This window comes from Phodopus roborovskii, unplaced genomic scaffold, assembly GCF_943737965.1.
Source record: "Phodopus roborovskii unplaced genomic scaffold, PHOROB, whole genome shotgun sequence".
In the NCBI taxonomy this organism is placed as follows: Eukaryota; Metazoa; Chordata; class Mammalia; order Rodentia; family Cricetidae; genus Phodopus; species Phodopus roborovskii.
Window position 1 is genome coordinate 1,334,995 of NW_026126606.1, and position 25,665 is coordinate 1,360,659.

The window sequence follows — 25,665 nt, forward strand, 5'->3', positions numbered from 1 at the left end:
AGGTGTGGCCTTGTTGGAGGAAGTATGCCACTGTAGAGGTGAGCTTTGAAGTCTCAGATATGCTCAAGATACTGCCCAGTGTCACAGACCACTTCCTGTTGCCTTCTCATCAGGATGTAGCCAGCACCGCATCTTCCTGCACTCCGCCATGATGATAATGGACAGAATCTCTGAAGCTGTGAGCCACCACCTCAGTTAGTTGCTTTCCTTTATAAGAGTTGCCATCCATGTTCATGGTGTCTCTTCACCGCAACTAAGACAGTGAGTTATGGGTTACCACATTTCCCCACTTCTAGAGGGATGGTGGGTTCCCAGCTACATTTGATGTTGCTTTTCCCTGGGTAGAAGTGGCCACTTGCTCCTCTTCCTGCATCCCTATACTCCTTCCTGCTCTCTCTTTTTCTGACCCCTGGGGACTGCTAGCTGTCCGTCTCGATGCCTCACATCTTGGTGGTGGAGATGGGAGACTGTAGAGTCAATAGTGCTTGACTCCCTAGTAGAAATTAGGAAAATTCTCAATTGCCATGCAAAACTGTAATCAATGACAACTTAACTTGCCATAGAAGCTGACCTGTCACTGTTTAGAATTTTGTTAGCATTAGAGGACTTCGTGTCCTTTCCCTTTCCTTCCCTTTCCCGAGAGCTCCTTACTTTTGGTGTTTTATGTACCGGTGTGCTCTCCCCTTTCTAGGGAGGTCATTTTAAAGTTCAGTTTTGTAGGAGAATAAATGCAGCCACAGTGTGGCTTTAGAGGGTAATGTGCTGTTCCCTTACATCTACAGACCTCATTGAAGTAGCACCGATTATCCATCCCACCAAGGCCTTTCAAGTGTCAGGCTCTTGTTTATATTTTAGGGCTTGTTTTCATTTTCTTTACACATTTCAGATCCCACAAGCAGATAGTAGTTCCTGCCTTCATATTATGAAGCCATGACCTTATCATTCCAGAGGTTGCTCAGTCAGAGAGCCGGAGCAAGGATTTGTGCTATGACCTTGTAGATGCCTGAGTTGGCTACTGTTGTCTGCCCATCATGATGTAGGATGATGTGAGACACTCCTACTGTAGAGTTGGGTTCCAGCAGGAGCTTCTCTGAGAAGGACAAGTTCTTAGAAACACAAGAAGGAAGGTTACAAGTGGAGGGTAGTCTTTATCAAAGTAAAATGTTTGCAAACTTGACCATTTCAGCTTTCATTAGTACAGATTTCTCAATACACATCTCAGAACTGAACTAGTTTTCCACTTTGATAATTGCTGCCTTTGACTACTTAATAATTGGGCTCCTTATCAGCCATGCAGGATGGTGTAATGTTCCCTTGGAGTTGGGATGACTCCTTCATGGTGTGAGTCTGTAGTCTGGGATGCAGACGGACTTCCATCTGTGGCTTTGACCCTAGCCCTGGAGCAGACGACCTTGTGACAAGTCTGGTGGGTACACAGATTTGGCAGCTCCAATGTCTTTTGCCTTCTCTGTGTACCTTTCTTGAGAGGCTCTGTATTGCTCACCCTGGAATTGAGACCATGCTGATTGCTTGCCATCAGTTTGCCACATGTTGCTGTGTAATTTGGAAGTCAAATGCTGGTGGCTTAGAATAACTGTTGAGCTTATGCTTAATTTACCTTTAAGAAATAGTAAGAAGAAATTCCATTTACATCGGCAGACCCTCCCACCCCCAGCTTTGGAACAATGTGTTGATTTGCATAAGAGAAAAAGACATGTGAGCTTGCAAGTGTTTACTAACACGCATCTGCTCAATGATGCTGTGCCAAGGATAGGTGCTAGGGGATACAGTACACCAAGGATAGAAATTCCTACTCTCAACTGGAGGAGCTCTGTAAGTTCAAGGCCAGCCTGGTCTACATAGTGAGTGCCAGGCCAGTCAGAGCTACACAGTGAGACTCTGTCTAAAAAAACCCAAACCAAACCAACCAACCAAACAAACAAACAAAAAAACCCCAAAATAGTGGCAATTTTGATGATTTATTATAAGATTATTAAGTGTGCCATTAAGAGGCAAACTAGCCAGTTTTGAATTTGGGGGTGGGGCAGCAGCGTCTATAAACTTTAAAATTAACAAGGAAAAATAAATTAAAAATACTTACATAGGTCAGTTTGAATTATTTCTTCAGATGTATTATGAGTTTAGTGGCCAAGGATCCCAAATGCAGAAGTGTCTTGGATTTGAGATCACTATTAAGAGCTAATAGACAGCTGGGTGGTGGCGGCACATGGCTTTAATATCAGCACTGGGAGGTAGAGGCTGGCAGATCTCTCTGAGTTCAAGGTCAGCCTGGCCTACAGAGTGAGTTCCACAACAGCTAGGGGTACAGAGAGAAACCCTGTCTTGAACAATAACAACAACAAAAGGAGCTAATAGGCAAGGCTGGGGAGATGACTCATTGGGTAAGAGAGTATATTACTCTTGCAGAGGACCCAAGTTCAGTTTCCAGCATCTACATGAGATGTTTCACAATTACCTGTACCTCTTGCTCTAGGGCCGCGGTTCTCAACCTATGGGATGAGAACCCTTAGTGGGGGTCAAATGGCCCTTTCACAGGGGTCACATACCAGTTATCCTGCATATCAGGTATTTTCATTATGATTCATAACAATATCAAAATTACAGTTATGAAGAAGCAATGGAATAATTTTATGGTTGGGGGCCAGCACAACGTGGAGAACTATATTAAATGTTGTAGTATTGGGAAGGTTGAGAATCACTATCCTAGGGTCTCTGCAGGCATCTGCACTCATCCAGATATAACCACACATAGATACAGATACATATATACACTTAAAAATAATGCAAATAAAGTTTTATTTTAAAAAGCTAATAGATTCTGTGTTGACATAATCTATTATGGAGCCATTGCTGTTTTTGTGGAAGTGTGATTTCAAATCAAAACAGCAATGTTGCTGTTTTGAGTACAGTTCTTTTGGGATTATTTTAAATCTTATTTTTACATTGTGGTGTGTGTGTGTGTGTGTGTGTGTGTGTGTGTGTGTACATGTGCATATGAGTGTAGTTTGCCTGAGAAGTCAGGGGAGGATATCAGATCTCTTGGAGTTGGAGTCACAGACTGTTGTGAACCACCCAAGGTAGGTGCTGGGAACTGAACTTGGTCCTTTGAGAGAGCAGTTTATGCTCTTAATCACTGAGTCATCTCTTCAGCTCTAAGTGCAGTTCTTAAAGAGCACAATTTACAGTGTATAGAATTAACAGGACAGTTGAATGTAACTGACATGAAATGTTTTTCCTAGGGCAAAAGTGACTTCAGTTGCACTGTTGGTTTTCACTTCAACACAAAGAACGATCCACTTAGATCTATTTTATTTCAAAATATTTAAATAGTCTCATTGCTGTGTAGAGGACACACAATAATCTACACACTAAGTGTGAAAGTCGATGCTTGTCATAGATATCCATCCATCAAACTTACTACCATGATAAAGGTAATACACCTTTGTCTTCAAACTTCCTTGGGTCTAATGACTCTCACCCTGTCTCTCATTCCTTCTGCTGTTACAGTGTGTTCTAGAAATTTGTGTACATTGAATCATAAAGTAGGCACTCTTTTAAAAAGTTCTTTTTGTGTGTGTGTGTCTTCCTTCCTTCCTTCCTTCCTTCCTTCCTTCCTTCCTTCCTTCCATCTTTCCTTCCTTCCTTCCTTCTTTCCTTCCTTCCTTCCTTCCATTTCTTTCTCCCCCCATGTATATAAATGTTCTGCTCTCAAGTATGTCTATGCACCATGACCATGCTTCATGCCTGTGGAGGAGTGTGGGTACTAGAAATGGAACCCAGGTCCTCTGGAAGAGCATCCAATGCTCTTAGCCACTGAGCCATCTGCTTCAGCATGGATGAGTTTAAAGGCTGCTTAGGTCTAGCCTGGCACCTCCTGTGCTCTTCTTGTGCTGTATGTAAGGCACAGGCTGGTCCTGGGAGAACAGGTTCTTTGCCCAGCAAAGCCAGTGTATTTGGTGAATGTGGAATTAGGCTGGGTCATTGACATACTTGGGAGAAATAGTTCCAAGAGGCATGCCAAACAGACCCCTGTCCCTTGAGTCCTGAAAAGAGCCATCCACCTAGTATAAGACTGCACAATGACATGGCCTGTTTCATCCTCTGCTCTCTTTCTGGCTGGTCTTTTTGTCTTGCATGGACAGCTATGCTGAGGCATGTAGTGTGTCTTCTCTGCCTGTATGGAGGAACTTGTTGCATGCTGACCAGCTGTGTCTTTTTGTTTTCCATACTTTTTGGGTTTCTAATTCTGAAGCTTCTAATGGCAGAAACTGATGGAGTTTTATGACTATAAAAACCCCTGGAGAAAAGTATGTACTCTTGTGTTCTTAACAGCTAGCTCAGTTAACTGCTCTGTTAACTGTGAACCTCTGCCTGCTACCTGACCCCTCCCACTTTGCTCAGTAAATTCTGTGTGGTGCATGGAGAAAGGAGGGGAGCTGGTCTGGTGGAGTGGTGAGCTAGGGTAGGGTGCAGGTCCAGCAGAGGACTCTGGGTGTGTTCAGTTTGAACTTGTGCACGGTGGTGATCTGTAGACTGTTAGCATAGCCTGCTACTCTGACAGTTCGTAGAAAGTCTTCCCTTAGGCAGGTTAAGAGCTCTCATTCTTGCAGAGGATCTGGGTTTGGCTCTCACAGCCACCCGTAACTCCAGTCCCAGGGTACCAGCTGCCTTATTCTGACCTGTAGGCACCAGGTATGCATGTGGTATATAGGCATATATGCAGGTATACCCTTATACACATAAAATCAAATGAGTAAATCTAAACAAAAATTTTTAAAATTTTAGTTATTAGTGTTTCTGTGTGTATTGTGTGCATTTTGTGAGAGCAGGCTGGGGGGGGCATGTGAACCTGGGCGGGGCATGCATACTACAGTGTGCACATAGAAGTTAGGGAGTGACTTTGTGAATGAGTTATCTCTAGCCCAGGGACTTCACTGCTGTGCCTGGCTTTTATGTGGTACTGGGGATCTTCATCATTTTGGCTTTTAAAAAAATGGACTTGGTGGTCTGAAAGAGGAAGTCCATTATCTATTTCCTGGTAGTCTAATGTGTCTTTATTAATTTAAAATCAGTTTTTTTTTAAAAAAAAATCCTATTGACATTTATTGGCTGGATTTAAATTTAATGATTAATGTGGGAGAAATTAATATCTTCGTGATACTTGTTCTCACTGTCTGGGAACAGTATGCCTTTGCATATTTGTTCATTCAAAATTCTTTTCTATAGCATTTAAAATTTCACCGATGTAGCTTGTATGTTTATTTTTAAGATTATGTTTATAATTTTGTGTTGCCATTGCATACGGGATTTTGAGTTTGGAACATATTTTCTTATGGGCTGTTATTATAAGGATGTGGTGATATCTTGCTTATACAAATAAAACCTGTCTGAGGCTGGAGCTTGCCACTAGGTAATCATAGAGGTCTGGAGGTGAGGACAGGAAGTGAGATAGCTGGGCAAACTCAGTCTGTAGAGCATGAGACTCTTAATCTCAGGGTCGTGGGTTCATGCCCTACATTGGGCGCCAGTAAGAAGCCTGAGCCATCAGCCAAACAGTTTATAATTAATATAAGCATCAGTGTGTTTATTTGGGACTAAATGGCTTTGGGACTGGGCAGGACAGAAACTTCCATCTACAATACTAGAGCCGTTGATTTCTGTCCTGAATTTGAGAGAGAACAGTAACTTGTCTAGGAGCCCATGGTTAATAACAGCCAGATGCCAGTACCACTATGCTGCCTGTTTTACCTTCCTCTTGTCACCCTGTAACTGGTATTCTACATAACTCTATAAAGCACCCATGGACACTGCATGTTAACACACGCGAGTTATCTTAGTATCACTGGGGTGATAGTAATAAAAGCTTCATTGAGCACTTAATTATGTTCGGTTACTTCCTGTTTCCTCCGGTCATTTGTAGGTGTTTGAGGTTGTTGAATGTGACACCAGTCTGTGTGGAGTCCCTCCCTGTCATGTTTGCCATGTTTACGTTGTCATTCTTTTTATTTTTTATTTTTTTATTTTTATTTGGTTTTTTGAGAAAGGGTTTCTCTGTGGTTTTGGAGGCTGCCCTGGAACTAGCTCTTGTAGACCAGGCTGGTCTCGAACTCACAGAGATCCGCTTGCTTCTGCCTCCCGAGTGCTGGGATCAAAGGCATGCGCCTCTACCACCCGGCTGTGTTGTTATTCTTTAGTGACACTGAGTCTGGTACATATACATATACGCATACACATACACATACAGTATATATATGATTCAAATATATATGTACACATATATATCTATACACACGTTTGATAGGACTGTTTCATTTAGCAGTATGGAAAGCTAGAAAGTGAAAGCAAGTCTGACATTGAATTTTTTTAAAACAATTCTTTGGTAATTTTATAATTTATATAGTGTATTCAGATCTAGAAATTTGAAAGCCAGTCTGATGTTGCTTTTTTTTTTTTAGAAATATTATTTCTTTTTGTTATTATAGAGTTATAGGTGGTTGTGAGCCACTTGACGTGTCTGCTGGGATCTGAACTCTGGTCCTCTAGAAGAGCAGCAGGCACTGTTAACTGCTGAATCATCTCTCTAGCCCTGTTCTTTTACATTTCCTTAGAACTTTAAAAAATATATTTTTTAGTGTCTTAATGTTTGCCTGCTGTCAAAGAAGTAATAAATTACTAATTGGCATTTTATATTCCTAAAACAGTTAGTAGAAAGTTGAATTGAGACTATAAGAAAACTATATATTGGTATTTTACAATTTAGAAATTGTGGGCCAGGTGTGGTAGCACACACCTTTAATCCCAGCACTCAGGAGGCAGAGACAAGCGGATCTCCGTGAGTTCAAGGCCAGCTTGGTCTACAGAGTTAGTTTCAGGACAGCCAGGACTACACAGAGGCTAGTATCTATATGAATTTGTCAAAGTCCAGGAGTTTTGAAATGATATTCTCCAAATGGCCTTTGGTCATTGGCCTATGGTGGAAAACCACATTGTGGTTTTCAGGTTTCTCTTAAATTCTCCTCTGGGAAGATGCTGAGGCTTAATTTGTAACCTTTCAGAAGACAACAGTGCTATTTCTTCAATAAGAAAAGTCTAGTGTTTCCTCTGCACCTGTGTGGACAAGACAGACACACACACACACACACATTTGTGCCCTTGGTGATGTGGAGCCACCAAGAAGATGTCTCAGAAGTAACTCTGGAGCTGGTGTTAGGTCTCTGAGTGTCTGTCACTCGAGGGGCCGGGGTCCTAACAGTGAGACTCCACTGTTGACTCTGCTGTGGCTTCACTCTGCTCGTTTGTGGGCTTCTCAAGTGAGGATGGTGACCTCACAGTTCTCTCCAGAAGCCCTTCTGGGAGAAGCACAGGTACAGAGTAGTCTCGAGGTGGTTCTAAAGACCATGGGACATGAGGCTGAGTCTGCATTGACGGGCAGGAGCTAAGGGAGATGCTGCTGCTAGAGGTTTGCAGCAAAGAGGCTGCTGACAGCACAGCTGCCCATAAATCCTTCCAGAAGAACTTGAAAATGTTTCCAGCAGGGATCAGGTTGGCCTGTGAATACATAAAGTGTAAATTAATAATAAAATAAAATAAAATAAATAATAATAATACAATCAGTATCCAGTATATATCCTTGTTGTAACCTGCTCCCTCCTGCCATAGATAGATGCTTAAGTGACTTCAGTGGTAATCACTTTCATATTTGTTACAGTTTTATCACCTACATTATTGTTTGCCTTTTGGGATATGGTTGTATGTATATGTATGTACTCTGAGTGGGTTTTTAGTGGAATATGTTGTATGTTTGTATATGTATGTACTCTGAGTGGGTTTTTAATGGAATATGTTGCATGTTTGTGTGTGTATGTATGTATGTATGTATATATGTATGTATGTATGTATGTATGTACTCTGAGTGGGTTCAAGAGCTGTGTGTCTGCTCTTGCATAGCATTATATGTTGAGTCCAGTGCATGTTTATGCTGTTGCTTCCAGTATTCTGTCTAGTTTTTCATTGGATGAACATACCACAGTAGGTGTGACCATTGTTTCTATATCATTCAGTACTGGTGTTCAGCCCATAAGTAGTGGAGACTGTTTATGAATCTTTAAGAAAATCCAAGCATTTTTCTCCATGTTGCCCTTCCTTGTGTGAGAAATTCCATTACTCAGACACTGAAGTCTATGCTTGATATTGCCAGACTTTAAAGTCTGGCTTACCTGGTGGTGGGTGGGTAATGGTATCTCATTTAGGGCTTAGCTAGTATCCACTCATAAAGATTTAAGACATGATTCTTTGTACCTGGGCCCTGTCGTTTCTGCTTGAATTTGAGGGTGATTTGAAGCAGATTGTGTTGGCAGGAAAGAACCTTTGTTTTATAGTTAGCTGCACATGAAATTACCTGGAGAAGCTATAAAAAAAAGTTCAGTCCCATTTCACACACAGGAATATCCAAGAGTCTCTTCATGACTTTCCAGCTGACGATTCTACACTGGCTGTACCAGATTGACCTGAGCACAGTGAAGATGCTCTGTCTTGGGAGACTGGGGAGCGCCCTTGACCTTTGGCTCTTGGCTGTCTGCCTGGTTCCTTTTCATTCTCCTCCTTCTCCTTGCAGAATCTTATAAATACAGTTCAAGAGGAGTGGGTGTGTATTATACGAAATGCCTTCATATTATTACAAAGTAGCACTAGAACAGGACATCCCACTGAAGTCAGTTGGTGTTTGTGATCATTCCAATGTGTTCTATATACAATTGCTATTGCTTTTTTGGAACCAGAGATCTCATTATGTTGCCCAAGCTAAAGTTGAGCCCCTGGGATTCAAGCAATCCCCCTTCCCGGATCTCCCAGGCGCTAAAACTATAGGCCTATGGCACTCTTCCTGGTCCTAAAATTATTAATTAGATATTTTGCATTAAAGAAATTACTCATACTAAGCCTTTGAAGTCTGGTGCATATTTGCTCCTAAGACCCATCTCAGTTCAGAGAACAGCCACAGAGAAGCACTTGTGGCCATGAGTTGCCCCTGGCTATCAAAGTGAGTTTTTTAAGTATGCTAGAAAATTGCCATGAAAAGCTTATTGTTTGCTGTAGATCTTGAACATCTAGGAACCCTCCACCTGTTCTAGTGAGGTTTAAAGCTCAAATAGAGCAAATGTAGCCTGTTATTCAGACAGGATGTGACTATGTGTACGTTATCACACACACACTAAAGCCTTAGTTGATGAAAAAACGGGAACTCTGAGTTAGAGACACACGTGGAACCTGCCATGTGTGTGCTGTGAAGATCCACCGATGGCCTGAGCATCAAGGAAAACCTGGGTTTGTGAATGCAGTAAGAGGTTCTACTTAGAATTGGGCTACTGGCTCTGGGGGCATTAAGATGGTTAAAGTGGGGGAACAGATAAACAAAGTACAACTCTCAGATTTCTGGTTTCTTTCTCAGCAACTTATTTTCTGCATTATCACCTGTTTTCTGGCTTTTCTTTTAAAAACAACCCAGGACATGCACAGGTGCACATCACATATTCAGACATTGAAGTTATGTGTGCAGTGTCAAAAGCTAAGGACCACATGCACCGTGGAGGAAACCTGCCATTGCAGGAGAACCACGACTGCAGATAAAAGGCCACAGACTGACAGATGCTGCCTGGGAAGACAGCGGATTCAAATAAAGGGGGGTGGGGGGAGCCACCAGGAAAACTAAACCCACTAGAAAAGTAGGAAGAGGCTATCACATGGAGCTTGATGTTCAATTGATTGATGAAAAAATATGACAGCTTTAAATAGCAGGGAGATAAAATCTTCTGTTTGCTACCTTGGTGAAAGTGCAGTCTGCTAGTACCAAATGTCACCAGGCATGTGGAGTGGTGGCACGTGCTTCCTGGGTGGGTACCTGAGCAGGCCTAAGCTGCTTAGGAGAGTAATTTAGCCCAATGTAGTAGTTCAGAGTCTGCATCCACGAAGTCACATGATGGAATACTGTGCCGCAGGGCAGTAGGAAGGGGCAGTGTGTGGATCGCCCACACACTAGACAGAAACAAGTGTTAAGAGCAACTGCAGGGGCTCAGTCTTGTTTTTACCATTTAGAAAGTTAGACATGCAAATAATATAAAATATAAAATGCATAAAAAGTGTGAAAATGCACAAGGGAGTAGTACTACAGCTGTCCTTATACTCATGAGGAGTGGAGGGGACAGAGTTGGGAAGGAGTATTTTGCAAATATTGGGGCATTTCAAGTCTTTCTCCATTACATTCTTTCCTCTAATCCCTTGATGTCTAGTTTTTCTAGGCTGGAGCATATGGAAACAGAATAGCCTGTGGTCGGTAGCATGGACTCTGGAATATGAGTGCAGTGCCCACCTGGTGATGGTTGAGCTTCCCACTGTTAGTGATGCATGGTAGATAGTGTAGACTCTGTAGTGATGACAGTGATGTTTAGCACTTGGCACAGGGCAGGGTTTTAACAAGTAGACACATGTGTTCAGTGAATGCATACATTGATGCCTAGGCCAGCTTGCTTTCTGCCCTGTAACTTTGATCATTTTCCATACCGAAATAGACAAATCATGTAAGTCACATTAAAAACATTTTAATAATATCTAATTTGTGATTTGTTTCTGTGACTTCTGTGCTAGGTTGTTCCTCTGAATGACTTCCTCCCCACTGTCCTTAAGAGTTTTTTGTATATATGTTTTAATTATTTCCTGAGACAAATCCACTATGAAGCCCAAGCTGCCCTCACCTTGACTTTCCTCCAGTCTCATGGTTCAAGTGGTTGCCAGGAGTGTGTTTAAATCTTTTTTTTACATTGTCACAATGGGCATTTTTTTTTTTTTACATAAAAGCATCAATATTTGTATATAGGAAATTGTTTTATCTATAAGTTGGCACTGTCAAATTATTATTTGCATTAGATAAACTAGTCTCTTACATTTTTATCTGGGATGTATATTTATGGTGTTAGTTTTCACATCTAGTCAGGATTTGATGCAGTAGTCTTTATCTTCCCCCTCCCCCCAAATATCCGATCATGGGTTGGCACTGAAGTCTTTGTACCTGGTCATCTCTGGGACATTGCAGGCAAAAAGGCAGATGTGAAATTGGTTATTCTGCCCCTGAAGTAGCACACTGTTTCAGCTACCAATCTCTCTCCACTAAGAATCGGAATACAATGCCTCACTAATGGGTTATCTTGTGCCCCTTACAGTTAAGAATGTTTCAGTTTTATTGTATATGACATCTATAAATTGTCTATGCCATTTGTCCAGTTTTCTTTAGGTCATGATTTTCCCAATAAGTGACTTTCTTTTACTTTCTTTTCTATGGCATTGTAGTATTTTCCCTCACTTTTCATTTATTTTTTTTTTCTTTTGCCCTCTCCCCCCATATAGTCGTAAGATCTTTATATACTTAAAAACAAACAAACCAACCAACCAACCCTGTCAGTCGTTTATAATGTCTGGTTTCTCTTTGGAAAAACTTACAGACTTTCTTTTACAAATTTATTTTGGGGCATTCTTACTGTCTTTGAATGTTCTTTAGTCAGTGTTGTTGCCTTTACTTTGAAGTGGCAAAAGGTACTGAGGGTTAAGTGGCATGTCCCTTGCCGACGAGGAAAGTGGACACTTCACAGAGCAACTTCTTTGGTGTATCTCAGACAGGGTTTCTCTGTATTGCTTTGGAGCCTGTCCTGGAATTAGCTCTGTAGACCAGGCTGACCTTGAACTCACAGAGATCTACCTGCCTCTGCTTCTTGAGTGCTGGGATCAAAGGCATGTGCCACAGATGCCCATCGAAGCTTTTTTTTTTTTTTTTAAATCAGTGTTTTTGTGGCTATCTTAAAGGTTTCTTGTATAAGATATGAGGCGTATCAGTGAGTCAGTAGCTGAGCTTTCATTTTCCTTTCTCCCCTTTATCCTGTCTGCCTTTCATTCTCCACTTCCAAGTTACTAAAAGCAGTTCACTCAGAGACGTATCATCTCAAATATCAGGTCATTTGAGCAGGAAGCAGAGATTCTTCTGTGTTGGGGGAAATGGGTTCTAGGACCCTACCAGATAGGGGAATCTATGATGTTCATGTCCCCTCTGTAAATGTACCACGTTTGCCATAGTCAGTGCACATTTTCCCGTTCGTTTAAGTCATCCTTAGATGACCCACAATACCCAGTGCAATGTAAATGCTGTATAGACAGCTGCTTTGCTGAACTGTTGGGGACTAACAAGGAGAACTCTACCTGTTAGATACAGATTATTATTTTTTTTTTCAGGTGTTTTCAACTCATGGTTGGTTGGATCTGGTAGTGAACAAATTAAATTGTTAAAAGGATAGTTTTACATGTGTGCATGTGGGCATGTGTGTATGCTTGTACAAACATGTACAATTGGAGAACAATTTGCAGGTATCGATTTTCTTTGCCTGTGTGGATTGTGGGTATTAAACCCAGGTTTCCAGGTGTGATGGTTCATGCTTTTACCTGTTTGTGTCCTCCAGTTTTTTCTAACAGAGACACAGTTATCTGCATCCCTCCATGGTGACATCCTGTGGTTTTCAGGGGTGTTTCTGTCCTCTTTTCTGGGGTTCCCACACTCGGTGTCCATCTCACGGGGCTGCCCCAAGGTCCCTGTACCAGGGATGCCTCGGGTCCTCCCCACCCCCTAAACTTCAGTGCTCCACACAGATCTCTCTGGGACTGCCTCACCTTGCTCTTCCCTTCAGGGCCACATCCCCTGCACCTTCTGGGGCGTAACTATCCTGACAACTAGTGGGAAATGAATGGTTTTAAACTGTGATGTCACTTAAATAGTGAGACAATTTCCTGGTCTACAGAATGTGGCTATGGGACTCTAGGCAAGGTTTCCAGTAAAGCTGTAGTTACTTAGACAACCAGCTTGAGCTTTATGCTAGGGAAAAGGGTGAGTGACTGGGAGAGAACATCTCAGAGAGTAGTGGAGATTTAGTGTTGGGAACTACTGCCCTGGCAAACCCTTATGGTGACAGGCAACAGCCTCTTTACACCTGCTGCCTGGGTCTATTTTCACATTTCCCAAGGCTGCTTTTCTGTCGCTGGAGTCTCCGTGCTACAGGGCTTAGAGTCCTGCCCAAGCTATCTTGTCTCTCAGTACCTCTCTCCCAACCATGTCCACACCTCTCAGACTCATATTTGCCTCAAGGCTCTAGACCGGTGGTTCTCAACCTGTGGGTCACAACCACTTTGAGTGTCAAAGGACCCTTTCACAAGGGGTTGCCTAAGACTATGGAAATCACAGATATTTGCATCATGATTCATAACAATAGCAAAATTACACTAAGGAAGTAGCAACAAAAATGTGTTAAAGGGTTGCAGCATTAGGAAGGTTGAGGAACCATTGATGGAGACCTTTCTGAACCATGTCTGGGTATGCGCACGACTCCATAAAAGCCACACATGCAGGCTGATCATTACTGTTTTAACTGGTCTTAACTGATCTTGTCATCTCCTACCAAAGGCTCTTGCCTTGTCTCAGGTCACCACGGCTTAGCCTCTCCTAACATCTGATTGGTACAACATGCTCCAACTGTCCCAGCAAGCCTAGGCTCTGTGTTGGCCTTGAGGACTGTAACAGCAGCCTTGTACACTGTCACTACTGTGTTCCCTGCCTTCCAAGGCAGAAGGGGGGGGAGGGCTCACAATGCTTTCTTTATTGAAACATTTTCAGTCTTTTCGTATCGTTATTAAATGCCTACATCCAGAGTGCGCATGCTGAGGTTGCTTCTCCTTCTCCCACATGTACCCATTTGCCCCTTAACGTCATCCGTTCCTTGGGATGTCCTTTCCCTTACTGTCCAGCACAGGGCTCATTCTTCGGGCTACAGGGATCTGTATTGGATTTTTTTTTAAACATAGTTTTGTGTGCCACACATTGTGATTGTGTGGAGTGAGGCGTGATCTCAGTGTGAAAGGCCTTCCCTTGATGTGAAAGACCATGATGTTAAGAGCGGGTGGTCACAAAAAGTCTGTAAAGTTTCATGTCTTCTATCACAGTCACAACTTCCTTTGTGTTGTATGACTGTGTGGAGGGGAGAAGAGGGTGAGCACCATCACTTTGTAAGCAGCTTCTACAGTTCCCCAATGTCTACTAGTGTTCCCGAGTCTGCACGCTCTTCTGTTAGAGTCTAGTTACCCTGGGGTAGGGTCCAGACTTTGTTTCCAGCTCGCTTGTTGTTGTTGCTATTTCTGTTGCAGAAGCTCTGTAATTTTTGTTTAATTAAGATACAGTTGAAAGAATTGAAGTACTTGAAGGTTTAGAATCATGTAGATAGTAGTAGTTGGTGTCAAGAATAGTACTGTTTCTGATGTCTTTACTTTTGGCTAATTCTCAGAAACAGTTAAAATTTTAGGAGGAGCAAGCGCTAGAACTCACTGGAGAGGCATTTGTCTTACGCTGACTGTTTCAGAGAACATGGTCCCAGACAACAGATAGCAGTGCTGGCTGTCATCACAGCTCGAGGCTAGAGCCTGCTTGTCTGTACTGCAGGGGGAAGTGCTTTATATACAGGTTTTTAGTGGTATTTTCCTGAACATTTAGTGAGAATGAGTCTCCTAAGAGAGAAATGGCGGCTTTCCTTTAGTCTCCACATTTCACAAGAGACCTTGTTCTCAGGCCTATGCGTAGAGAGCCAGCAGTCTCCGGCTCACCTCTGCCTTTGAGGACTGTGGCTCTGAGCATTGGGGAGTTCAGTGGTTGCCGTGCTGACTTGGGAAAGGTGTGTGATCTCTGCCCAAGATCTCCAGGGTTCTGTGTCTTACCTGCTCTCTGTCCCCTTACCTTTGCCATTCTCCTGGCTAAGCCATGGTAGTGATGGTTAGACAGCAGCCCCACTGTGCTAACCTCCATAGACAGTAGCCTCCAGCCTTCTTGTAGCCTCTGGGGACTCAGGGGAGCTTGACCCTGCCCTGAGTATTGTGGGAATCTTGGAGCTTTATTTGCCTTCCAGTTGTTGAGATCTGAGTCACCTGAACCCCCAGAGCGGCCTGTGCTTTTTCCATCCCCGTGTCCCCACTGATGTCTCCTTCCTTCCAGTGTCCTGCCTTCACTTGTGCACACCTGTCTCCTACCAGGTGCAGTGCAGGAAATGTATATTGACCCATCACTTAAACATGAAGCTCCTCCCTGGGAAATGCCCCAATTTATTGGTTTTGGGTTTTTGGAAATGAAAATAACTTAGCTTATATATTGATTGTGCTAGTTTTGTCTTTAGAATTTAAGTGTAATATTGAAGGATTCCCGTCTGTTGCTAACACTAAATTTTAATTTTTCTTTACAGGTCAACTTTGTAGTGTGCCAACTCTTTGCCTTGTTAGCAGCCGTTTGGTTTCGAACTTATCTACATTCAAGCAAAACTAGCTCTTTTATCAGACACGTAGTTGCTACCCTTTTGGGCCTTTATCTTGCATTTTTTTGCTTTGGATGGTAAGTAATTATTTTGATCATGCATAAGTGAATGCTGTTAGGTATATTTGAGAATTGAGTGTGTAGAGAGATATATAGGATTTTGTTTTGAAATTTACTTATGGAGTTTCTTTCAAGGCTAACTTTCAAAACAATGGGTTGGGAATGGGAATTTCTTGAGCTTTGTCTTGAGGAAGATTTATGAACAGGGACACAAGGAAGATTTATAAAAAGTCTGTTGTTAAGTAGATCTTCCCACCCATCTTGAAAATATTTTATGCTGAAACAAGCAGTAAATTGTTGTGTTGTTTGTTCCTTTGGGTTTTCTCTGTGCTGTTGGCTCTGAGAGTCTGGGAAAGCCCATTTGATTGACTATTATAGTGTTAGCAACAAAGGGGCTTTTGTCTGTTCTTGGTAGAGAAAAAAAATTAAAAGTTTTTATTCAGGATCCTTCACAAGGGTGTGTGTGTGTGCGCTGGGTGTGTGTGTATGTATGTGTGTGTGCACCCACACATGTGTGTGTATGTGTGCTGGGTGTGTGGTGTGTATGTATGTGGGTGTATTTGTATGTGGTGTGTGTGTGTGTGTGTGTGTGTGTGTGTTGTGTGAATGCAGGCTGGGTGTATGTGTATATGTGTGGTATGTGTGTGTGTGTGTGTGTGTGGGGTGGGGTGTGTATGTATGTGTGGGGTGTGTGTGTGTGTGTGGTGTGTGTGTATGTGTGGTATAGTGTGTGTGTGTGCTGTGTGTGTATGTGTGGGGTGTGTGTGTGCTGTGTGTGTGGTGTGTGTGTGCTGTATGTATGTGTTGTGTGTGCTGTGTGTGTGTGCTGTGTGTGTTTTAGCCCAGTCTTCCTCACTGGGCTAGCCTGAGGCTTACAGTTAGAAGCACTGTAGCCTGTGCTGCTTCTTGGCATCTGTGGGCATGTATGAACGAGGAAAGCAGGGGGGGGGGGGAAGGTACCTAGTCACTCTTGTCAAGGCAGCAGTGACTGTGGAAGGGCTTCTTGGTGACTCACAAATTTCCCTCCTGGGTGAGCACTTTTGAGTGTCCCACATTCACGGACGAGGACTCTGGGTCGCTCTTCTGCAGGTGCCTACCTGAGCTGAGAAGGCTGGGAGAGAGCTGCATGTGTGTTCATTTAATCCGAGCTTGTGAGGTTCTGCAGTGGGCTGGATAGCGGTGCCACTCTTAGTTAGGACAACAATGTGTTTACCTTCAGATGTTCCTGTTTTATCCTCACCAAGGCTACACTGCCTGGCATTTCTTAATCTGTCCTTTGCCTCCAGCAATTGCAAATGTTTCCTAGGACCTCATGGAAAAATCAACTGAGTGTAATTCATTCATGTCAGTTACAATCAATCTACAGCATAATTTATTCTATATCTATCATGTTGCCCTCGGATGGTTCTCTGATGGTGTATGTAGTGCTGTGGTTTTACCACAATTATCTTAAGATCCGAGCATATGGGCCTTTTTCACTTCTTGGATGGCATTACATTTATGTCATTGAAGTTTTCTGAGGTTTCTATTTTGAATTGTAGGAGGTAGTCTATGTTTTTAAACATCATAGAACTTTCCCAACATAGACTAACTGGATGGGCCAGAATTCACTCATTACCCAGCTTCACCAATTACTAATATCCCACCCTTCTTATTTTATTTTCCCCCATTCCTGGACCATATTGAAGTGTATCTCAGTGTATACATCCACCGATAACTAAGTATCTTGTATGTGTGTGTGTGTTGCTTGTTTTCATGAAGGGCAGAGAACACTTCTAGCTCAGATTGGCCTAGGGGCCCCTTTTCTTGGTAATCTGTGGAAAAGCAGGTGTGTGCACTGGGCAGGGGAGGGTGGGGTGGGGGTACAGTAAGTCAGAGTGAGTGAGTTTCTCTACTGAGCTATCATTTGCTGAGGTGTTTCAGCATGTTAAATCTTCATGGATACCTTAAGACAAGGTGGCACAGTCACCAGAATTTACCTCAAGGTTAAGTTGTCTTGAGTTTTAAGTTGCATATGAGATAGCAAGAGACTTATTTGGGTTCTTTATTCTTATTTTCTTATTCTTATTTTGGGTCCTTTATATCTCTCTCTTTGATAAGAGGGGAGAGTAAGTTAACTTTTATTAGTTGGACTTAGCTAATGGTAAGTATTCTTGGTTTATTCTTTAGCTTTGCATTTATTAGTGGGTTTTTGTTTATTTGTTTGTTTTTTTGTTTTGTTTTGGCTCAGAGACAATCCTATCACTGGTTTTTACAACTTTCTTTGGAGGACATATTTGCTCTGTAGATATAATTGCTCACTTCTTTTAGTTCTTCTGTTTAGTTCCTACCCCCTTTTCTTGGCACCTACAAGCCTCTTAAAACAATTACTCATTTAAATATCACTGATAAGACTATACAATATTGGTTGGCCAGTGAGCTGGCTCAGTGGGTAAAGGTGCTTGCCACCAAGCCTAGTGACCCACATGGTGAAGGACAGAGATGACAGACCTGTTGTCCTCTGGCTTCCAAAGGGACATAGGCGTACACATGTGCACACACAACAAACAGATGTGACACAGATTTCCAGGAGAGCACAGGACAAGGAAAGCTTAGATTTTGAGAGACCTGGATTGAGTCTCAGTGCTCTGTGACTCGCAGCCGCTGACTTTGGGCACCTTACCATAATGCCCTTAGCTTTGTAAAATGGAACCAAAGATTGGTTATTGAGGCCTGGAGCACCACAGAGGAGCATGGGATGGTGCTTGTTAGCATGAGCACAGGCTCGACTCAGTGGTCTGTTACAGGGTGAGTGTCCCTTGTCTAAAGTTCTTGGGATTACAAGTGTCTGAGTTTGGAATATTTACATAGACTTTTCTGGTTGAAGATCTGTAATAAATACGCTTGCATTCTGGGATGCTCCAAAATGGAAGTTTCTGAGTAGATTTGTGGGTTAGGGATGCTCAAACCATATTACCATTATCCAGTTGTTAAGAGCGGGAGTTTTTCCATTCATTCAATCTCTTTGTTACCCTTTTTCATATAGCACTGAATTAGCTTCTTACTCCTGTGCAATTGTTTAATTCTTTTAAGGGGCCCGCTACCCAGCTCCAAAATAAATTGCATGGAGTCTTATTACTTATGAATGGCCGGCCTTAGCTTGGCTTGTTTCTAGTCAGCTTTCCTTAAATTGTTCCATCTATTTTTTGCCTCTGGATTTTTGACTTTATTCTATATACCTTTCTTTACTGCTTACTCTGTGGCTGCCTGTGTAGCTAGGTGGCTGGCCCCGAATGTCCTCCTCTCCTCCTTCTTCTCGATCCCTGATCCTCTCTTCCCAGATTTCTCCTCCTGTTCATTTTCTCTGCCTGCCAGCTCTGCCTGTCCTTTCTCCTGCCTTGCTATTGGACATTCAGCTCTTTATTAGATCAATCAGGTGTTTTAGCTAGGCAAAGTAACACAGCTTTCATAGTAAAACAAATGCAATATGAAAGAATACAACACATCTTTGCATCATTAAACAAATGCTCCACAGCACAAACAAATGTAATACATCTTAAAATAATATTCTACAACAGTCATGTGCCTCTCTCTAGACTTTCCATGTGATATTTCATAATCCTGAAAGCCTGAAGTGTCTAGAGTGTTTCCCATGTACTAATGATGACATGTGAAGTAGCTCAGTGAGGGACGGTGTAAGGGATGTCACTGATGTGGTAACTGAGTAGAGTAGGGACCTGCTACTAGTTGTGGAATTCACAAAACAGGTGAATCCAGAGCTGGTCACTTTTGAAAGCCTGATTTACCACAGCAGCAGAGATAAGCATGACAAGTAGCTGCTTAAGTGTTACCCTGCACAAAAGGCAGCTAAGGGTGCTGGGAGTGGGAGCCTGAAGGGTGTCAAGCCACTAGGGCAATGTTTGAAGAGTTTTATTGTTGACTTCAAAGTCTTTATGTCCTAAGGACATTTCCCTAGAAAAGGAAACACTCTCCTCAGGGACCCTCAGTCAGACATGCTCCTCCACCCTGTTGGAGATCCTTACAAGTACCTAGCAGTCCCCAACAACAACATGTGTAAAGGTCTGTTAGTGAACTGTGGGTGTTGACAGTGAATAGGTGGATGATATTTTGATTGATTATTTTAAAGTTTCATTCTATCTTCATTTTTACTTGTGTATATTTTCCTGTCACCTCCTAGCCCTGTGATTATAGCAGCATTCAGGTCTTTGTTGTTTTCTGGATGTGTGTATATGGTGTATATACCTGTGTGTAGGTGCAGTGTATGTGTAGAGATACAGCCTGTATAGTGGGTAAAATGCCTGTCTTCTACAGACCTGCCTTGGGGCCTGGTCCTTATTTGTAAATATGTCTATAGAAAAGCATGCAAGCAGTTTTTCCTCATATTATCTGATGGTCTGTGATGAAGTTAAAAATTAATTCTAATTGTATATCAGGATCTTAATAATCTGTACATAAGAACTGGATAAGTTTGCTATAAACCATGCCATCAAAAAGGGAAGTTGGGAGAGGGCAAGTATGTTTATGTGATGTATGAACTCAGGGATGGTTTGGGCTGAGTGTAGTCCTAGAGGTTCAAATCATATTTTGCCTGATATTTGTTAAAGTGAATAGATAAACTACTTTTGTCATTAAATAGCTGATTTCTGCATTGGGATAATAGAAAGGATTGTCATGCCAACTAGTAAATACATCAAAGAAAATTACTGAATTTTTAGAAGGAAGTTCATTTGAATTGGCCACTGTGCTTTGAGATAAATCGGGGTATTTTTAGTAACTTGTTGTTTTGTGAATTACACTGTCAAAAAGGTAAACACAAAGTAGAAAGCTGGGACTGGAGAAGTTTGGGGAAATAGCAGGCGTTCTGCCAGGACTTTTCTGAAATCTATGTTTATTACTCCTTTTAAAATTACTGTTCCTTGTCTTATGAAGAAGGTGGCCATCCTAGGTCCACATGGTCCCACACCACTTTCCTGTTGCTAGGTTATACGGAGTGCTGGGGCCTTGAGCTCCTTTGGCATGAGGCTTGGGGCTCCCTGTCCCTGGTGTTTGCAGAATGTCATTGGGCTCAGGAAAATTTAGTGTTTTTTTTTTTTTTTGGGCATTCTAGGTTACATTAAGTAATTTTCTACCTATAGTATTTGACTTTGATGGTTGTGGCTGCTTCTAACACGTTCTCCCTTTTTATAGGTATGCCTTAAACTTTCTCATACAAAGTGGGATTTCCTACTGCATCATGATCATAGCAGGAGTGGAGAGCATGCACCAGTGAGTATTGACTATGCTCACACAGAAAACACCGTTCACTTGAGTAGAGTCTGATCAAAAAAAATAATAATCGTCATACCTATCACACCACAATACTCCTGAAGCAGGACGACTTCTTGGGAAGTGGCACAATATAAAATCTTGGTGCCTCCCAGTTCCAGATTCTTTGACACGAAGGGCTTGCACCCCTGGCTCCTACCCGTTAGACACCAGGGGAACCCTGAGTTGTGACAAAAATCAGTGTTCCCAGATATATGCTTGAGGGCAGGATTGTCCCTGTTTAACAGCTGCTGCTTCAGTCTGAATAAGACTAGCAGTAGAGGACAGAGCTAGAGTGAATAGATGTGGACTTAGAAAGTAAATTCACCACTGAGTAATTAATGGGAACTCTGGGAAGGAAGCAAGGGAACCCTGTCCCTATACTTGGTTTGCACACAGAAGAAATGAAAGCAGTTTCTCAAGGTAGGGACCCTGAAGGTAGGGACCACACTGAGAGGTACCCAGCCCACCCCCGCCCCCGAAACAGTGTTTGGTGGGTGGCAAACATTTAGTATTTACTGAATCAGTGAATGTTGACTTGAGCAACTGTGAGACTCGAAGCAGGAGTTGAGTAGGTAGGTAGGCAGGGGTCGGGAGCTAGGCTGGAAGTGTACATTTTTAGTATGTCAAAGGTCCTTGATTGAAAACCCAAGGGCAGTCTGACTGCAGATCCTCCTACTGGTGATTCTATAATAGTGATGAGTGACATGTCATATGCACTGGATTTCTGAATTCCTGGAACACACAGCTACAGCAGTTGTGCATAAGAAATAAGACCCTTAGTGCTTGATTTGCACTTTCCTAACTCTAATTTTATTCCATGTTTGGCACGAATGGTCTTCCCTTCTGTTATGATGTGCTGTTTATTGATTAGTCAGGTTTCTCTAGAACAGAAGCTATAGTGTATTGTATACAAGATGTTTATTAGAGTGGCTTACACCATGTGAGGCTGGATAGTTCGTCAGTGGTCATCTGCATACCAGAGGGCCAGAGAACCCTGTAGTTGCTCTTTGAGTAGAGGGAGGAGCAGAAATGACCAGTGAGGTGGCTCCAGCCTGGGGCTGAAGGCCTGGAGGCCTCCTGGTGGGTCATCAGTGTGAACCCACAGTGACGTGCTGGAGTGTGATGCCTGCAGATCATGGCAGGAGCACTCACTCAGCAAGGCCTAGCTCTATTATCCTTAGCTGGCTTCCTTTACATTTTTCTGTTGGCAGTTGGCAAGCTGGTTGGATAGTACCACCCTCGTTTAGTGCAGGTCCCTTCTGATTTGCTGCCTCACATGCCAGTGTTTGGAAATGCCCTGAGAGATATACCTAGAAGTGTGCTCTGTGAATCTCCTAAACGACCCTCAATTCAATCAAATTGCCAAGATTAACCTTCTTCATTTCCTTACACACTTGTCCCTCAATTCAATCAAATTGACAAGATTAACCTTCTTCATTTCCTTACACACAGCCAGTGCTGGCTTTTCTCTTCCTTCTGTGAACTAATACTTAAAAGTCAATGTTTGGTTTTAATTTTGATAAGAGGACAACATATTTTGATAGTGTTTTAGGTGAAGCAGTTTTTGTGTCATTACAACCTTATTTTAAGAAAAATTATTTTTGTGTGTGAGTGCCTACATGTCTTAATGTGTACCCCATGTGCGTAATGCTCATATATATATAGTTCAGAAGAAGGTGTCAGATCCTGTAGAACTAGAGTTAGAGCATGTGGATGCTGGGAACCAACCCAGACCCTCTGCAAGAGTCATCTCTCCAGCCCCTACAGCCCCATTTACAAAGCCTTGTACAGATAGCAGATTGAGGGTGATACTCATCACTGATGAATAAGAGTTGTGTTTCTCACCCAGGTAGTAGAAGGAAAAGCAGATGGAATTTTTGGAAGCAGGAGTTCTTGGCTGTTACCACCTAAAACAAGGGTGGTAGGCTTTTGTGATGGAATGATAGTTCATATCTTTAGAAATAAAATTACACCTTTTCCTGAAAGGCAGGGGTAGTCTGTGGAGTCAACGCCTTAACACTTTAGACTTGCCCTGTATAGAACAGTAGCTGCTAACTACATGCAGCTCTGCAAATCTGTCTGTCTGTCTATCATGTATCTACCTATCCCTATCCTGTCTGTCTGTCTGTCTGTCTATCTATCTATCTATCTATCTATCTATCTATCTATCTATCTATCATCTATCTATCATCTATCAATCATCTAACGATCTAGCTGTCTATCTGTGTATCTATTTATCTACCTATCTATAGGTTTTTTGAGGCAGGGTTTTTGTATAGCCTTGGCTGTCCTGGAACTCTCTCTGTAGATTAGGCTGGCCTCAAACTCCTGCCTCTGCCTCCCCAGAGTGCTGAGATTAAAGGTGTGTACCACTACACCTGGCTTTAGCTCTGTTAGTTTAAATTCATTAAAATTTAAAATGCATTGTTTTAAAAGCCCAACATGGCATGCATCTATAATCTCAGCACTCAGGCTGAGGAAGGCAGTTTTTGAGTTTGAGGTTATCTTGGACTACATAAGATTGTCATAAAAACAAAATAAAACAAAACAAAAAACAAACAAAAAAAACCATAAGCCAGAAACAACAAAACACCCAAACAATAATAATAAAATAATAAGCATTAATCCAATCTCAACAGGTCACCCCTAAGCACATACATATACATATGAGCAACACTCAATGGATTCAGGATGTGTGTGTAGATACATGTATGTATGTGTGTAACAGTAACAACCATGGAAGAAGAGGTCATAAATTTGAGAGGGAGGGGGTGTGGTTGGAGATTGAGAGGGAGGAGTGGAACTGTTGCGGACTTGATATTCATATATGGAATTCTCAAAAAGTAATTGTAATAAAAAACTTCAGTACTTATTTGTAGTAGCTTCTCTTCAGGTGCTCGGGAGCCACATGTATAGGGTGTTTGGTGGTGAGTGTGACAGTGTGTGCAGAGAGCATTTGTCCTGGTGGTGAGTGTGACAGTGAGTGCAGACAGGGAACATTTGTCCTGGTGGTGAGTGTGACAGTACAGAGAGAATTTGTCCTGGTGGTGAGCGTGACAGTGAGTGCAGGCAGATAGCATTTGTCCTGTTGCAGATGATTCTGGATAGCGCTGCTGTGGTGATGTTCAGGGGTGCACAGTGAGCAGTGCTGCCCTCTACAGTATTTTCAGGGAGGAAGTGTGCTATCCACGTGCTCATAGGGCACTAGAACCCTGGGTTCTGACCCTGCAGGTGGAGGTAGGGAAGGCTGGGCCTTCTGAATTGTTGGGGTTAGAAACAAATAATAGGTGGATGAACAATTAGGGGGAAAAGGTGGGGGTCTTGGTTTCTGTGAGGTCTCCTCTAAATGCTAACATTTTAGAGCACTATATATTAGGCTATTAATTCCTAATTAATATAGGGAGATCTCTGCTGGATTCTTCCAACATTTTCCAAAGCAGGGTTTGGCAAACTGTCTTTATGATGGACCAGATAGTGAGCATTAGGGTTTGAAGGTTATGTAGCTTTTGTCACAACTATCACACACACATTCTTAGAAAGCAGAAGCAACGGGAGTGGATGACCTCCAGTAAAATTGTACTTAGAAAGACAGTAAAGCCTTAGACTCAGCCATATTGTCCAATAAGGAAAATACCACAGGATGTGGTGTAGTGCCTGGGAGATGTGTTCTCAGTAAGTGTCCACTGAATTCCAGTAGATAGTGGACCGCTGCCTGATAGCAAATCCTGTGTAACCTCCTAGCGTTGCTGTCCAGCCGTAGCCTCTGCCTCCAGGAGAGTCACTGGGCTACACTTCAGCCCTGCCTTGCAGGAGTCTTGCCATAGCTTCTGCCTGTCCTCCACAGCCCTCCCTCCCAGGAGCAGAGCTGCCTCCTTGATTGCATGCCTGGAGCAGCTGCTGCTGGGCTGCACATTTCTTTCCCTTTCCCTGGAAGAGAAGGGGCTGAGAGCAAGGCGAGGGGTGTTGGGAGCCTCTTCACCTGGTCATGGAAGGGGGAAGGAAGAGATCGGGGCTTCCCACATCCCTGTGTGCTCAGGAAGGCATTTTTCCCTCCAGAAGGAAGCACAAGAGTGGGTGGGTCCCATGTATCCCAATGTGCTTTTCAGATGTGTGGAATAAGCTCTTATGGACGTGTGTGGGAAGCAGAGTGCCCTTCTTGTATTACTTAAAAGAAAATTCTGTGGGGAATTTTGAGTTCCAGAAAGACGGCCTCAAAATTTTACAGAATAAGAGAATGGCCATTATCTTAATATAAACTGCAGAAATGTAGACTAAAATGGGAATGTGGAAAGCGTGTTGGTCTTGAGAAGTTAAGCTAAAATATCTTCTTTGTAAGTTGGAAAGTAATTGCCAACAAAATCAGTGACCCGGAGATTAAAGTGTGAAAAACGTGAGCGCTCACAGTGAAGTCACAATATGTAAGGTCTCGGTGCTGTGAGGGACACCTTCAAGAGCTGCAAGAAAGAGGTTGTGGTCACTACTGACTCCAACATCTTACAGAAGGATTGATTTTGGCTTACATATTTGGAGGGTCTCATATCACCAAGATGAGGCAGGTCCTGGAGGTGGGAGCCTGTGGCAGAGAATAATCACATCAAAGCCAGCAGAATGCTGGGGGGGGACTCAGGTCAGAAGCAGGGCTTTGACCTCAGAGTCCCGCCCTTTGTGACCTACTTCCAGTAGATTGGCTCCACCCCCTCAAGATTCCATAGCCTCCCAAACAATGCCAACACCAAGGGAATGAATAAGTGAACCCATAGGGGACATTTTGGATTCAGACCATTAAACAGGTTATCATGAGACTGAGATGCCCACCTGTGTGGACCAGCTGTTTTCATTTACTGTGAAGAGACACTATGAGCACTGCAACTTTTACAAAGAAAACATCTAATTGAGGGGGC

General features: G+C 42.7%; 1 protein-coding gene across 1 annotated transcript in view; it reads left to right on the top strand.

Annotated features, from left to right (window-relative positions):
- Positions 1–25,665, top strand: part of LOC127237590 (lysophospholipid acyltransferase 2-like) — a 120,921-nt gene that overhangs the window by 25,024 nt on the left and 70,232 nt on the right. Inside the window, 2 exon segments of the mRNA XM_051205946.1 lie at positions 15,330–15,475; positions 20,645–20,722. Coding sequence (XP_051061903.1) covers positions 15,330–15,475; positions 20,645–20,722 — 224 coding nt within the window.